Source organism: Dermacentor andersoni, chromosome 8 (genome assembly GCF_023375885.2).
Source record: "Dermacentor andersoni chromosome 8, qqDerAnde1_hic_scaffold, whole genome shotgun sequence".
Lineage (NCBI taxonomy): Eukaryota > Metazoa > Arthropoda > Arachnida > Ixodida > Ixodidae > Dermacentor > Dermacentor andersoni.
Window position 1 is genome coordinate 143,044,471 of NC_092821.1, and position 15,409 is coordinate 143,059,879.

The 15,409-nt window shown below is 46.8% G+C and overlaps 1 protein-coding gene across 2 annotated transcripts; it reads left to right on the plus strand.

Annotated features, from left to right (window-relative positions):
* Positions 1 to 1,434: 1,434 nt before the first annotated feature.
* Positions 1,435 to 15,161, plus strand: LOC126525890 (uncharacterized). 2 transcript variants are annotated; one of them, XM_050173855.3, is made up of 5 exons: positions 1,435 to 1,728; positions 7,784 to 8,757; positions 9,860 to 10,796; positions 13,380 to 13,758; positions 15,051 to 15,161. In XM_050173855.3, exons 2-5 carry the CDS (start codon positions 7,859 to 7,861, stop codon positions 15,056 to 15,058), a joined length of 2,223 nt encoding a protein of 740 aa, XP_050029812.2. In that variant the 5' UTR covers positions 1,435 to 1,728; positions 7,784 to 7,858; the 3' UTR covers positions 15,059 to 15,161. The 2 variants fall into 2 exon arrangements, with proteins under 2 accessions (XP_050029812.2, XP_054923901.2); XM_055067926.2 differs by having other exon boundaries at positions 1,439 to 1,728; positions 10,697 to 10,796.
* The last annotated feature ends 248 nt before the right edge of the window (positions 15,162 to 15,409 follow it).

A 15,409-nucleotide genomic window follows, 5' to 3' on the forward strand; every position in this document is an offset into this window, starting at 1 on the left:
GCTTAATCAAAATTTCTTCGCTCGGCTAGATAATCTCGAGGACGGGCTCCAAATTACTCATTTCCTTTAGCCACCTAAGATCACTTATTGAAAATTTAGTTAACGTAGCTTCGTTAATTAAGTGCAGAATTTCTCAACTTACTCCGCATCCAGAGGTTAGCAGTCTGAACACTCGAATGATACAATGATGTCACCAATATTTGTATTGGTTGAGTAGTTTTGCTCATTGCACCTAAAAACAGCCGGCATATTGACGGTGCTGTAGGCCTCTTATAAAGCAAATCCCGGCCACGGCGGGCGCATTTCGATGGAGGCGAAATGCGAAAACACCCGTGTGCTTAGATTTAGGTGCACGTTAAAGAACCCCAGGTGATCGAAATTTCCGGAGTCCTCCACTACGGCGTGCCTCATAATCAGAAAGTGGTTTTGGCACGTAAAACCCCATAATTTTTTTTTCTTATAAAGCAAGCATGAAAGCTTGGGCAGGTCACCTTGACACAAACGAAATTCATGAACTTAAACGCATGTGTCCAGCCATGTACATTTGCCTTTACAACCGATCCTCCTACGTTATACAAGAAGCGCCTCAGCGCTACGGTACATCACACAAGGTGTGCGAGAACATTGTGTGTGCTCCCGATTAGATTTATCAGCGTTGGTGGCATCAGGTTTGGTTTTCTGGCATTATCAGGAATAAGAACAGCCGTCTGAGGGAAAGCACTGGATACATTTTCAGTACTTTGTAACATATGGATCAGCAAGGACATGTATACTTTAGAACGAAATGTACTGAAATATTAAGCTGAGGGTTTCGCTGCATATATTTTGGCTGTCTAATGTTAAGATCTAAAAAAAATACTGTGGTTTTGTGACAATTAATGCTGACATACGTACAGTGACGTGACATATGAGCTCCGGCGCCGTAACCGTGGTGGAACTGATCCCTGGATACAGGGCTGCATTGAACCACGAAATGCTGGTTCATTAAATACCAGTAATCTGAAAGTGCTTAACTATTGAATTTTTTGTTATGTCGGCGCCGCTGTGCAGTCTACGGGGCCCTTTGTACCACGAGCACTATGTTTCATGTAATATTTGAAGCAACTGCATACTGTTTTTTTGGGTGATCTTTCTCTAGCGTCGAACCACCGTTCCAAGATTATCGCTTGGCTCTAGATGTACCTGCATGTATGTCAAATAGCTATAATGTTGTCACGGGCTCAATAGCAAAAGAGCGTTATCTAATAAGATTGTATGTACAAGCGAAGGCGCTGCGTCTGTCGCGTTGCCGGTTCGACGGCAGATCACGCGGGGTTCTATCAAACGATGGTCGCCACGCTGATTTTATCGGTGCCGCCGAGAAGAGTCTGACGCAGCACAATGATTCGGCCTAGTGTGATAAAATGGTTTCAGTGACACGCTGCATGTGCTGAATCACCGGGCAATTGTCGGCGTGAGCTGAGCGTCTATTCGGTCATCGTATCGACCAATTGTTATCGAGCCCGCGAAGTCAGGAACACGCTGCCACATCCAGCAACTGCGGGCCGACGCTGCAAGAAGATTACGTCAACAACGTGACGTTTTTTGAAGTGTCGCGCAAGTGTAGAACAGCAAGTTTTTCGTTAAATTTGCAGCCATCGATGAAAGGCGGTGACTACGCGGCTCACAGTGCAGTCCGGACCACTCAGTATAGTCCGGCCGAAGTCCTGGATATTTGCTCTTTTGAAGGTGAGTTGTTGTCTTACGCTACGCGCGTTCTTGGCACCGCACCGACGTCGAGCTACCAGTAGAGTTTCGACGCGGCACAAGGCACGAGTGTTTGCAGCAGAACGCGTCACAGCACTACTACTTCTTCTTTTTAGCGGTACTTTTTCCCAAGATCGGGCTGCGCGGCCGATACGCGCGTCCCATTCCAAACGTATCGAGACTAATCCGCTTGGCAGTGGGCATGCGCTGTAGCGATGTGAAAGAAGGTGGATTGGCATTTGTTTTCAGATTTTAGAGAAATGAGCAGTTTAGCAAAACGTTAAGGATAGAGAAGAAGCAATAGAACCGAGACAGGGGGTAGAGTCAGGAGAGTGAAACTAGCCTCTTTGTACTCGGCAGTAAAAGTTCACGCTGGAATATCAAGGGTTTTCTTCAGAGGGGGCCAACTTTTGACAGTGGCTGACAAAGGGAAGGGTTCTCTGCCGTTTCTTACCAGAGACAAGTCCGCGGTGTCCATTTGACGGGCGCACTAGTTTTCAACGCAGAACGGCGCCACGCGCAGGAGTACGAGGCCCCATTTAAGCATCCAGGCTACAGAAGGCCAGTGAAGAAATTGCGCTTTTTTTGGTGTATGATGTTCGAACAAAAATTACAGCGATGTTCTTTGCTACTCCGAAATTAGTATTGTCGAAGACTCGATGGCGACGGTGCAAGGTGTACATTAGATATTCTTAGACTACCCTGCCTCTAAGAACAAATCGTGCGCAAAGCTTTCTTTCCTTTTATATTTTCTCTTCATTTTGTTTACTTGAACAGTACTGCCAGCCTCTGATGAGTCCTCAAGCAGGGGCGATTACAAACATGAGGAGCAATACATTGAAGCTTCAGCAGAATGCAATAGCAGTCAATTGATTTGCAAAATATACTGTTGCGCATGCGCGAACACGGCTGTCACGAGCGCCTTCTAGATAGTTGGATATACGAGAAGCAGTCGAACAACCAACGCAGCCATAGTACGCCTTCGGACGCCGGTTAGTGATTGTTTTAATCACGGTATTCGCGTGACAAGGCCTGCTAGTTGTGTTTTGTATTGGGCAGCGCTAGCTTCACTGACAAATGAAGCACGAGTTTATTTCGGTTTCCGTCGGAGAAGAGCTAACCGGCAAAGCAAACAGCATCGATATGCGACAGCCAGCGATGCCATGACAGCGCGCAACTTGTCCGCTCCTCGCAAAACCGGTTCTCATCGCGCTGCTTGCGGCTTCTGAATTGTAATGTGCCAGCGCAGCGGGGTTACTTCGGCACGCAAGCTTTGAGACGCCCTTAAACGCAGCCGCACTTTGCCGGAAATTGGAGAGCTCGAGATGGGACGAGGACGCACAGAGCTTGCTGAAGCTCGGTGGTCTCATTCAGTTTTCGTTGACATGTAGTCGTAATAAATATGTTGAACGTGCGCCTCATATGACAATCAGCGCCCAGTACTACGCCACTGAAGTGATCGAAACACACCAACCGAGAGCATTTGGTGTCGCCAACGGGCGGCGCCGCGCGAACCGTGCGACTGGGTTCGCCTGGTTTGCTCTTTTCTGGAGACGGTGTACAAGATAGCCAAATGTATTTTTAATTTAGCCTCTTAATATTTATGCATGCGTTGAGGAGCTCGCAAAATGTATGCGTTCAATTGCTAGCAGAAGTTTCGTAACCGGCGACACCCATGGACAGCGAGCAATGCCTCCTGTGTTCATCGGCTGCCGTTGGTGCATACAGTCAAGGGAACAGAGCCCCGTTTGAGGCTTTCCCGTAGTTACGGTGGGCAAAAAAGGACCGTCGTGATAAGACAAACAGCTGCGTGAAACTTTGCTTGTTGCAGATGGGCCATATCCGTGGGGTAAACTCTTGTAAGCGGAGCATCGCGCTTGGCTCGCCGACATTGTCGGCAGCCGCCGATCGCTCAAGCCGGTAGGCCGAGCTCCCGCTTGTTGAAGCAGCAGCCGACGGCGCTTGCAATGAAAACGCCGCGAGTTATAAAGCGTATATTTTCGCGAGCATTTTAGCCTCTGGACAATTATGTCATGGCTGAAATAATATTGTGTCGGTTCTCTCTATACTCTGTCGGCAGCAAAGAGCAACTAACGCGAGCCGCATTGCACGGTGGTCGCTGCGTGCGGCCAGTCTGCGAAATCGAGCGGGGACACTTGACGACACGTCGTCAGTGTGTTTCGAACACGTGCTCTCCGCTCTTGATCGAATATGTGCATGCCGCTCGCATCAGTCCCGTGCTGGCATCAGCGGCCTCTTTTAGCTGTTTAGCACGGCTAGACCGTGTATATGTCTCCGGCTTACTATATGTGACCTTGTCTATGCCTAGTTTTTAATGATAAAGATGATACGTGTACTCTAATTGTTCGTTATATCGTCGTTTTTTTGTAGGTTAACCAGTTCCTCTGTTGAGAGCATTGCACTTGGTGACGCATACCAGATAAATCAATTGAATGCAAATCTTATCGGCTTTCTCAACTTTTGCCTGCCTTTTTTATGTTAACGTCGCCAGGTGGATCCCAGATGACGGACCCATACTCGGGAATCGGGGGGACGAAAGCTTTTTAAGCTTGTAGCTTTGTCTCGCGGCATAAATTTCTCAAGCCATGCCTCAAGTATAACCAAGCTTCTGCGCAGCTTTCTTTTCTATATGTGACACGTGCTCGTTCCAATTCAAGTCCGAACCGATAACTACACCCAATTGTTTGTAGCTTGTCACTATGTCTAAAATTTGCCCATCAATTAAATAGTGATTGTTTAATGGGTGTCGTTTCTGCATCACGGTCATGGCAGCAGTTCTTCTTCACGTTGCTTTTCCATTTGCCCTGCGCTACAAAACTGCGCTGTAGGCAGCGAGGTATTTAAGAGCGATTGGTCAGCGGGACCACGGATTTGTTTATATAAAACCCTTTGTAGTTGTATAGCCAGATCAGCCAAAACGTTCGCTTGCGAGACGAGTGTCCTGGTTCTTTAACGGAAGTAGGTGAAAAATTTGATCCGAAATGAAACAACAAAGGCGTCGCGCACAGACAATCTTCTCTGCCTCAGAATCGGGTGGGTCAGTGCTTGCGTTTCGTAGTGGATGCAGGATGGTTCAGATGGGGCAATATTCTTCTATAAGCAGCTGCGAAATACGTTGCAATGCAGCCTCACCTTGAGCGGGCTCAGGCGGATGCATTGAGTACATTCGCAGCTTGTGTACAATGTAATGCCGCGCCCACATCGGGACGTGAAATGATACGCAGGTTATAAATTTTTTTTATGTGCGCACATTTGCATAGTAGGAGCGTTGACATAAGAAAATTCGATATAACAACCACCTTGCGGCCGTTAATGATTTATTCCGTTAAGGATGGACACGGCGGGAAAGGCGCGCACAGTTTCAACAGTCGCCTTTCAATGACGTCACAAAGCTCGTAGCTAAGCCGCCTTGTCCGGTCGTTGGGCATTGACTACGACAGCATAGAAAACGGCTGCCCGGCTGTCACAAAAACGCGGCTGCAGACATTAAACGATGAAAATTGTAGGTTGTCAGAACAAATTGTTCAGTGTTCCGTTTGCCAACTTGGCTGCCATAGGTAATGCACATAGGATGCAGGTGAAATGTTGTGCTAGTAGATAGAAAGACTCTGGAAACGTCGTACGTTCATTTTCGCTTTGCCTCAATCCATGCGTGCACTTACATTGTCGCGTGACGAGAACGTTCTGCGTCAAAATGGCGGTAATTTGCGTCGTTTTGGTTTTTAATTGTTCTTTACTAAGGCCTTCATTAGGCATAAAATATTTGAGGTTTGCGGCCAGCTATCTCAATATTTTTAGCTTACAAAAGCTTGTTGTTGGGCAAATTGGTGCATATTTTCAAACAGTTTTATAACTGCACGAACAAACGAACACAGAGAGACCACAGAAGGACTGCGCCTGCCCTTGTGTGCTCTCTCTGTGTTCGCTTGTTTGCGCAGTTATAAAACTGTATCTGAATGTTATTGGCTGGAAAGAAAACAAAAGCAAAAAAATAGAACATACTTTCAAAGCAACTTCTGATAATAATGCAGGCGGAGCGCAAATCCGAGCTCGAAAATCAACATAATTTGAATACAATCTTTACGTTACTCATTCCCAGGTTGTGCTTGTGATTCTCTTTCTGTTGCTATGTAAATTGCGGCAACCACCGGTAGCGTCCTTGTCCTTTGCTCTACAAGATTTTGTGTTTGGAAAGTACTTCGCATTATCTTGTATATGAATAATTTCGCATCATAATGTTCTCCTTCCGCCCCCAATTTAATGCGAAAAAAAATTGACCTGATGAACTCGTACAACGTAACCAATATAGCAATGTTATAATTCAGAGGTGCGCTTTAGTACACAACCAGCGGATCATGCTATGCCCTGCCTTTTTCGACGTCATGTCCGGGCAAGAAAGGCGAGCACAGTGCACTAATGTCCGCTGTCCCTGTCACGCCCCTGTCATGCCCCTGTCACGCGGGCACCCTCGAACTCCATTTAACTGCTTCGCCTTTACGTCAACGGAGTTGCGCTGCGTGTCATGAGGTCTCCCTTGGAATACAGAACTTTTCTATAGCCTCTACACTTGTGCCAACGAAGTTAAATGGAGATTTTGCCGAAGGGAGTTCGGCAATGACCACTACAATGGGATGGAGCCCTCTCGTTCACAGATAGCTAAGGCTGCGCAGAGAAGTGCGCTAATAAACTCGTCGTGAATGGCTCACTTACAAGTTTTAGGATTATTATGTTATTTGCCATAGTTTATACGCCAGGTAATGGAAGTTTTTGATTTTGTTTTCAAGGATGCATATTGCCTGTACCCTCTACACCAATGCTTGGCCATGCCGCTTGAGATGTCGTTGCGCCATTTCCTTTGTTTTTCCGCCTCGTCACTCATCTGGAAGCAGTTGAGCTCACCGCGAACACACGCAGACGCACGGTTACGCAGCAGAGAATTACAACTGGAAGCGCACCAGCCGAACCACGTGACCCACGCACGAAAGCAAGAACGCAGTGTGGCCAGCATGGCTTTCAACTTCGCTATGCTTGGAAAACAAGTCTTGCGGCAACATACAGGAAACGTTCTCGCTGGAATTTTATTGGACTGCATACTGCCTAAAATAAAAAAAAAGAAACTACACTTAACTGCGACTCTATATGCGAGCAGTTGCACGCAAAAGTAAGCGCTGCAGCACCGTTTCTGTCCCATGCGGCGCCCGTCCATAGGTCGCATTGTGCCGTGTAGCACGGCCGCGACTCCACTGCCGAAAATCTCCGTTAGGTGGTTCCGCGTGCACGGAGTTCGCGGGAGCCCGTGTGACAGGGGCATTTTTAAGCGAGGAAGTAAGCGGGCATAGCAGCAAGAAAACTGGTGAGTCACATCGCTTTCAATGTGAACAAGTAGCAAACTAAAGAAACACAGCCCACATCGAGTCTAGTCCTGCATTAGAAAATATGGGCCGAATCGGCTAACTTCACAAGATAACAGGAATGGCTCATACATTGGACAGTTTCTAATCTAGCGACGGTATAGATTCATCATGGGGGAAGGGCGGTCGCGTAAAATACGGTAGGAAACGACCAGAACGAGAGCACGGACGTTAAAGACAAAGTTGGGGCTGTACTTAGGCATGCAGAGCGTGTGTGTGTCCACTCACTGAACCACCTTTTCAATGCGAGTTTAACGAAGTCAAGATATCGCAACGCAAGCGCTTGTTTCGTACTAGCACTGCAATACCGTGATTACATTATCAACTTGCTCGGCTTTCTTTTGCTTTAGGACTCAGTGTCAGCATCAGGGTCGAAATACCACAGCACACTTTGCGAAGCCTTCGCTGTATACCACGCAGCAGCCTGCGTGGTATACTATGAAAAACTAAGAAACTGTCTTCACAGTGCTTTTCGTCGTTCATATATATCACAGAGCTGACGTCATTTTATCCTTCTTGCGCAAGCCGCATGCGCTGACACTTTTTTTACGCAGAAGCACTTGTTTATTCTGGCACTGTTGCACCACGTTCTTTTCTTTCTGCAGGTCTTGCCCCAGACAACTGAAGGATGTAGTTCACGTGGCAGCACTGTACTTCGCTACCGAACGGGCTGGTGAATCATGTCTAAAACGTTGCACGTAAAAGATGCCAGTAACGCCAGACATGCTGCCGACAAAAGCAGCATGGAATGGCACGTCCAGAACATCCCATGCACAAAGACGGGTGGAGCGAGCTGTCGCTTACTGGACCACCGTCGTGGCTTAAACCGGATCCTTCTAGAAGCTTGCCTAGAGCTTCGGGAAGACAGGCGAGGACAGAGCAGGGGCGATGCCCTTATTGCGGTCGTCGAGGCAGCCTCCTGCGGCTATGTCCTGCTCGGCGTAGACGAAGACTTGCTCAAATCGAAGCCACTGGACCTTCTTGAACGTCTACTGGCCGAGCATCGCTGCATCACAGCGATTGAATTCAACGGGAGCTCAAAGCATCGCCATTCGTTGCTTTCAGCAGTAAAACGTAACTGCTCTTTAAAAAGCGTTACTGTCGGCGGCACATTCATTGGAGCTGACGACGCAGCTTTTATGTGCGAAGTGATCAAGTCTTGCTCGCATCTCGAGAGTCTAGCTTTCAAGGTTCATGATTTCGAGAAGGAATATACAATGAATACAAGCTTGTTTGGGAGATCACTTGACCTAGACTGGCATCACCTGACGGCTCTCGACGTGGCAAAACTTTCAATATCCGCTAGTGAGGCGAGTTCGCTCATCCGTGCCCTCACAGGAAACAAAACTATCACTGACCTGCGCGTCGGAGAAAGCGTGTTCGGCTACCGCGATGAAGCCTCCAACGCACTCTTCGCCAGCTACCTCGCCAAAGAAGCCTCAACGCTGCAAAAATTGACACTCAAATCGAGTGTTTATTATGACGGGGAGTTGCTCTTGAGAGAACTCATCAATGTGTTCTGCAATATGAATACTTTGGAGGAGCTGAATGCGGACATCATTGTGAAGAATCGAGAATTGTAAGTATAGCTGACCTTGTATTATGGATCGACGCTATAGCATTCAGACATTTCGAAGTAGTCCTCCCGTTACTTTCGTTGTAAGCGGAGACAAGGAATACACCTTTTGATAGGTTGAAAAAGGGGAGTACACTGTCTTTATGCAAAAGTAAACGTTGGTTTACGGAGTGGCAGAGGAGGAACCCCAGTCGAGCAGCCATCTCGGTTCCATGAAGGAGCAGGGGGCAATGACGCCCACGGCAAGGTACGGAGAAGTGACGGATGGTCGCTACATCCTAACCTTGTACTGACCAATGTATCATATACTTTTGCGTTACATTGAATTTGATTCCTCAAATTTCGGTTTTAGTGTGGTACTCGTGTGCTGCTCTGGAGTGAGCTTTTAGTTTTGGACGTTTCCGTGAGATTTTCTTTTGACGACAATGTCTTCCTTGGCGAGCTACCTCCTTTGCAGGCCCATCGCGAAAGTACTAGTGTGAATATAAGTGTCACTGGGAATGCGATGGCGATGATCAGTGCTATAGTGATTATGACAACGATGAAGACGATAATGAATATTGGCAAAAGTTGGGCAGGCAACGCAACCTAGAGTTGACATCGATCAAATATTGTCGCTCCAGTGCAACTGTCAAAAATCACGCGCTTCCCACACGCCTTCCTTAGCCCCAACTCGCCCAGGAAGACGTCGTATTCCATCAACTTCGAGAACAGGTTGAATCCTCTTTTTCCTAATTTGGGTACTCTTCAGGGAGAAAAACGAGACTGTAAAAGCTGTTGTCCTTGGGCAGTACGCTGTTAATAACCCGCCATGACTCACTGCGGGGCTTGTATGTACTGTATATGAAGGGCTTGTATGTCCAGTCGTCAATGTCAGTCGGCACTGGCTGTGACATACGACTTCACAGACCTAAAGCATGGTAGATTCCTTGAACGTCCTTTGCGGATAACGTTCGATGCGACTCTTCTACGCGTGAAAGAACACCAATTAGAGCATGTTTTTCAGTTTTTTAATTAGACCTAGTGTATATTGATATTGCCCGTTTTGTTCCCCCTTAAGTTCAATTGTTCTTCAGCTAATACGTGTTTTGTATGTGTTTGCCAGCGTCCGGGTGGTCAGTCTCTTCGCCAAAGTGGTCTTTCGGAGCGCCTCAATGCGCAGCCTGAGGTTACCATCGACGCTCTGCGAATGCTATGGCACATTCTGGAGCCCTACTGTCCAGCCTCCAGCTCCCAACGCCGCGCGATGCATGAAGCCCTGGCTCGCAGCCCTGCGGAGACCGAACTTGCCGCTCAGCAAGCTGTGCATCGACTTGCGGCGCTTCGGGGAAGCTGAGTGCCACGCCTTCTTCGGCGCGGTTGCAGAAACGGACGCCCTGAAGTCGGTGGTCGTTCAATCCTTGCCTGCAATCGACCGGCCGGACAGGGTGTGCGCCACCATCCAGGAGCGAGGACTGAACGACCGAGTGGTCATCCACTGGCCTTATATGCACAACGCAGAATGTCTGCAGCAATGCCCTCAAGTCAGCAGCGTAACCATCAGAGCGACCCATTTTCGGTGCAATCGCGAGGTCGGTTTGCAGCCAGTTATCTCTGCTATAGACGCGGTCGGTGGCTGCTCTCACATAACGTCGCTCTTGGTTAACTGCGAATTCTTCGACCGCAGTGTGTTCTCCGCATTGGCGGCATGTATAAGAGCCCCGTCCCCGCTTATTGATATAAATATAAACCTCAATTTAAATTCACTTCAAACAGAACAAGAGAATCGTGATGTACATGCGGAACTGGTGAGTGCGCTGGCCTCCAACCTCAGACTAGTCAGAGTCAACATCAAGGGAGCACTGCTCTCCAACGATGACTTCAAGTGGCTCGCGCATGGTGCCACCAAGAGTCTCTGCCTCACAGAATTAACCCTGACTCCTGCCTGTATCTTCAATGCCAGGTTTGGTCAAGACGGAGTAACGCGCAGCTGTTCGGTGCACAGGGCCGAGGCCTTGGCGGGAGAATCCATCGACAAGAACAGCGCACTGGCCGACATCTTGGTATGACTCAGTGCTAACTGCTATTGGATGCTAAGTAAAGTGATCAGCTATTGAGGGCAGTGCAGGCGCAATACGCTCCATGCTGTGCTGTTCTGCGCAAATCACTACCGAGAACTCCGGTACTCGCGTCTAGTGATGGTGCGTAAGTAGCGGCTTCACAAGCATGAGAACGATTTACAGTTGCACAGATATGGCCTAAGCTTACTCCTTGTGGCTTAGAACGGTTTCGTGATTTCGTAAATTGACACTCTCCGTCAGTACTATGCGCCATGTGTGCAACTATTTCCAATGATTACGAGCACCTGCAGAGAGTAATTGCGTTGCTGGGTTAGACAACACTGAGCGCTGAGAAACTTGGGAAATTGCGTCACAGATGGTGCCACAAAGATCGTAGAAGCCACAAGTGAACACAAGTAGACAACTGTGGGTAATTGCCATTATTCCCGTGTAGCCAAATGGTCGCAGCCCCTTAGTTTCCTGTAGTAGTAATTCCAGAAATCTGTGTTGAACTTAGGTAGTTTAAGTTAAGTTGACTAATGTGTTCTTCGCTTTGTTCTTGCCCCCTAACTTGCGATACCTGCTCGCTTTATTTCCACGAGTGTCGTACAGTAAAACGTATAATTCAGTCCCCCACCAGCCAGTTTGATTTGCTTTCGTACGTTCGTGTAAGGATGGCTTTTAACGTTTCTTTAACCATATGAGTTAACCAAAAAGAAGATATAGCAGTGCCGCATACAGATAAGTTCTAATACCTTTTTGTTTTGCGGTGTTCGGAACGAGTGTCCGAATCGCTCAACGCACGACCCCATCGTTTAGGGCTGTGTGAGAGGTCCACCAGTATGATGTGGGCGATTCTTTTTTGTACTGAACTAACAAGCTATCGAGCCGGCAAATTCTGTCTATCGATTGCCCTTTGCATTTGCAGCAAGGCACATTAAACTCGCTGTGGCTTTCGAGAGCTGGCATCGCACATGTGAATCGTGACCCCGATGCTTTCGCACATCTACAATAAAAGAAAAAGTAGCTAACAAGTTTTTTTTGCACTCACTCGTTCCAATTCTTTAGACATTATCCTCGTGCATCCAACAATGGCGGTCGCCTGTGATGCTTGCTTAAGAGATCGTTCCACTCGAAATCTTTCGGTTGCAGTCGATATCGCTTTACTGGAGAACGCTTATCGCAGGTTGCCGAGGTTTCTTATTATCAGTTTTTGAGATGCTGGTAATTCGGGCGGTAGGTAACCAGTTTTCAAGTCGAGTTAACTTAGATTTCCTTACGTTTTCGCGCACATTGTCAGCTACCAGTTGCGGGTGCAATAGGGTTGTTCGTGGGCGGGTTTTTTTATTTTTTAAAATCGGGGGAAAAAATTTCCCACTGGATTTCCATTTCCAACTCCATATCCATTTCCAACTGGATAATCGGAGAGATATCGTGTGTTGTTTTCTTTTTTGACCATTGCGAAATCCGTTTTTTTTTTTTCGGGTTACATCTACGCAGTACACTCAGTTTATTTTATCAAACAATGTCACGGGCTTCTTAACTGTAACGCGTTAAAATTGGTGTTTGTTTCAAGCTGGTAATGGGTGGGGACGCCAGGATTTTCTAGGAAGCACTGTCTGAAATTTGGCATTTGTTTGGAAATGAATAATTAATTATGACAGTAAAGAGCATTCATAACTTCAAAGAAATGACACATTTTATTACCGAAAAGCTGGTCATCAATTTTTTTTACGCACCCTTGTTTACATACATTATCATATTCATGCGCAACATGTCAGTCTCCATTCGAGACCTGTTCGGCCGTTCAACGTATCTCGCAGCTGGGAGAAAGTTCTCTCGACATCGCAGCTTCCATTAGCTAGGCACAACAATGTCAGCAGCAGCATTTTCCAGCCTGGAGTAGCGAGCGGTAGAATCATGCCAATACTCAATGAGTTCGACAGCTGTGTTTGAAATCGCCGTGAAATGAATTTACATCGCCGGTTGCGGACATGAACAGAGGTCGGTATTCATCAAATGACTGCCCCAGCAGACTAACCTGCAGTAGGCGACGCGCCTTTTTCATAGCTTTTTTTTTCGTTCAAATTTTTTTTCCTCCCTGACTGGCAGCCATGCGCTAGCAGCGTGGTCAGCCTCAAACGTGTTTGCCCCTTTCCTTTGGAAGCCTTATTTTTTAGGGGGGGGGGGGGGGGGGTGCATTTAAGAACTCACGTAGATGTGACGAGAAAGCGGGAATAAGAAAAGTGCTGCGCTAGAAAACAATATCTACGCTCCAAGCAGCAAGGTGAGAATTCGCCCGTTTGTTCATATAAATTATATTGCACGGGATGCCCGGAGAAAACGGCGGACCGTCAGCGCATGATTGCGCAAATCGCTACTGGGAAAGTCATTTCGGGGAGAAATCGGGCTTAACCCGATTCACCTGAAACACGTTCGGGGTGTGAAAATTGCGTAAAATCAGGTCTTACCCGAAACGAACAACCCTAGATAGAAACGGCTTCTAAATTTTGACCCTTAGCAGGCTCATCAACGTTTTTTTTCGGCTTGAAACCCCACAAAGGCAATTTTTTTTTCTACGTGCAGGAAACGACCAGACGGAATGCCTCCGCCGTCTTTGCTGCAGCTCAGCTCGTGTTAGGTCGGGAAGATGGCGTCGAAGGCGCTCGTTCTATCGAGCTGATGCACGATCATCCTCATCTCCTCGAAATGGTGAGCGAAGGCGCTGACGTCACCAAGGCCGTCGCCAAGGACATGATCAGCAGCGCCCTGCTTCGTGTTGGCCTCTTGAGCCTCGACGAGTTTATGAGAATGACCAGTGTCGTCAAGCAGAAGACGCAATGCTTTGCACATCCTGGTGCCAGGCGTCAGCTCTCTGACTTGAACCTCGACTGCTGGCTACACATCCGGCGCTTCTTGAAGATAGCGGACGTTCTGCAGCCTCGAGCCGATCTATGTGAAAACTGTACGAGGGGTTTTTTATCATCCTTTTATTTTGCTGGTGGGGGATAAGAGATCAGCTCGTTTACTACATTAGGAGGAATGTGAATATGAATACCTGTCAGCAAAAAATGATGGATTACAAAGAAGGGTCATTCGGGTGGAACATGAACAGCAGGAAGATTTGTTGCAAATTTCCTTACGTTTTTTTTTTTTTTTTGGGGGGGGGCTACAATGAATCCTCAGCTTCGCAACGGCGAGCTATTTATGAATCTGAGATTAATTTTTCTAGATACCATATTTTTATTTCCCGTAGATACTGCAGGCCACGGGCGGCCCAAGTTAGACTGCAAGACTGTTAAGTCTACATAATCCGCAATAACAAACGGAACAAGTTGCAAAGTCTATCCCGCGCTTCAATTATTGCGAATCCAGCAAACGTGACAAGGTTTATGCATCGTAAAACGTCTGTACTAGCTTGGGTTGCCTTGCAATCACACCTGGGCGGGCAAAGCAAACAGTACTTTTTTGTTTTCATTGTTTCATTGATTTTCAATTATATTAATTAAGTTGCTGTTTTGGATTGCCCCTGAATAACATAGCTTGCATAATGTTGGTTCTTAAGCCTACTTGCACGTGGATGATAGAGAGACTTTAACAAAAGACGAAGTTGCCAGCCAAGTTACGCAGGACTTGCTACTTCATTGGGATGATTCAAACGGTATGAACGGAAATAAAAAAAAAAGAATAAGTAAACGAGAAAACTGAGCAACCTAACTTGAGGCTTGAGATTTGTGTAGCCTTTGCAAATAGTGTTGTGTGTGTGACCAGAGAACTCGCATGACAATTTGTAGTTTTCATCTTTAATGTTAAACGAATATCATCGACCTAAACAATATAACGCATACTGACAAGCACTCCGGCGCCCCCAACATGTTGCTATGATTGATTTTTCATAATTAAGGTTTCGATCCCCGGGAGATATGTATAACGTGGTGTCATGGTGAAGAAGGCGGTCACATGGGCTGAGAATATTGTGACGTTTTGAGAACATTGCGACATGCGTTTTAATCATAGCGCTCGCAAAGGTTTGTGCATAAATAACTCAATAAATGAATGACTAATGAATGCATATCTGCGTAGAAATTCACTGCGTAATGTGTTCCCGGAAATAAAAAAAGATAAGTTAATATTGGCGATATAGCCGGCCTTTCTATTTTGAACAATACAGCACACGTATAGAGTTTCCAGAAACATTGCTCCCGCACATGTCTTGGTAATGATCCTCCCGTACATTATCTGAATATTTTCTTGCAGGCCGGTAATCACCGTCAGCAGAGCAGAGCTTTCAAGCATTGGCATAGATGACACGGCATGCCCCTATGACGTCGACGTACGGCTGAATCAATAAGTCAATAAAATATTCAGTCAATGCGTCAATCAATTATTCATGTCTCTTTCCGCAATGGAGAGCAAGGAAGCTTTTGGAAATGCAAATATTCCACTTATGTACGTGCTAGAGACGACAAACTGAGGTCATAATTACGCAGACATCTTTATAATATTTCGTGGTATAGACAAACGTACTAAGCGGCCGCTTTGTGATACTTTAGCGACTATAAAAAATCTTTTTGCCAGCCGTAAACTAGTACGTGGAAGTTTAAATAAACCTTGGG

What these genes read in the sequence shown, in the direction of transcription:
- LOC126525890 (XM_050173855.3), top strand. Translation starts at nt 7,859, where the DNA reads ATGTCTAAAACGTTGCACGTAAAAGATGCCAGTAACGCCAGACATGCT. An exon ending in ATTGTGAAGAATCGAGAATT is followed by an intron (nt 8,758 to 9,859) that starts GTAAGTATAGCT and finishes TGTGTTTGCCAG; the next exon opens with CGTCCGGGTGGTCAGTCTCT. An exon ending in GCGCACTGGCCGACATCTTG is followed by an intron (nt 10,797 to 13,379) that starts GTATGACTCAGT and finishes TTCTACGTGCAG; the next exon opens with GAAACGACCAGACGGAATGC.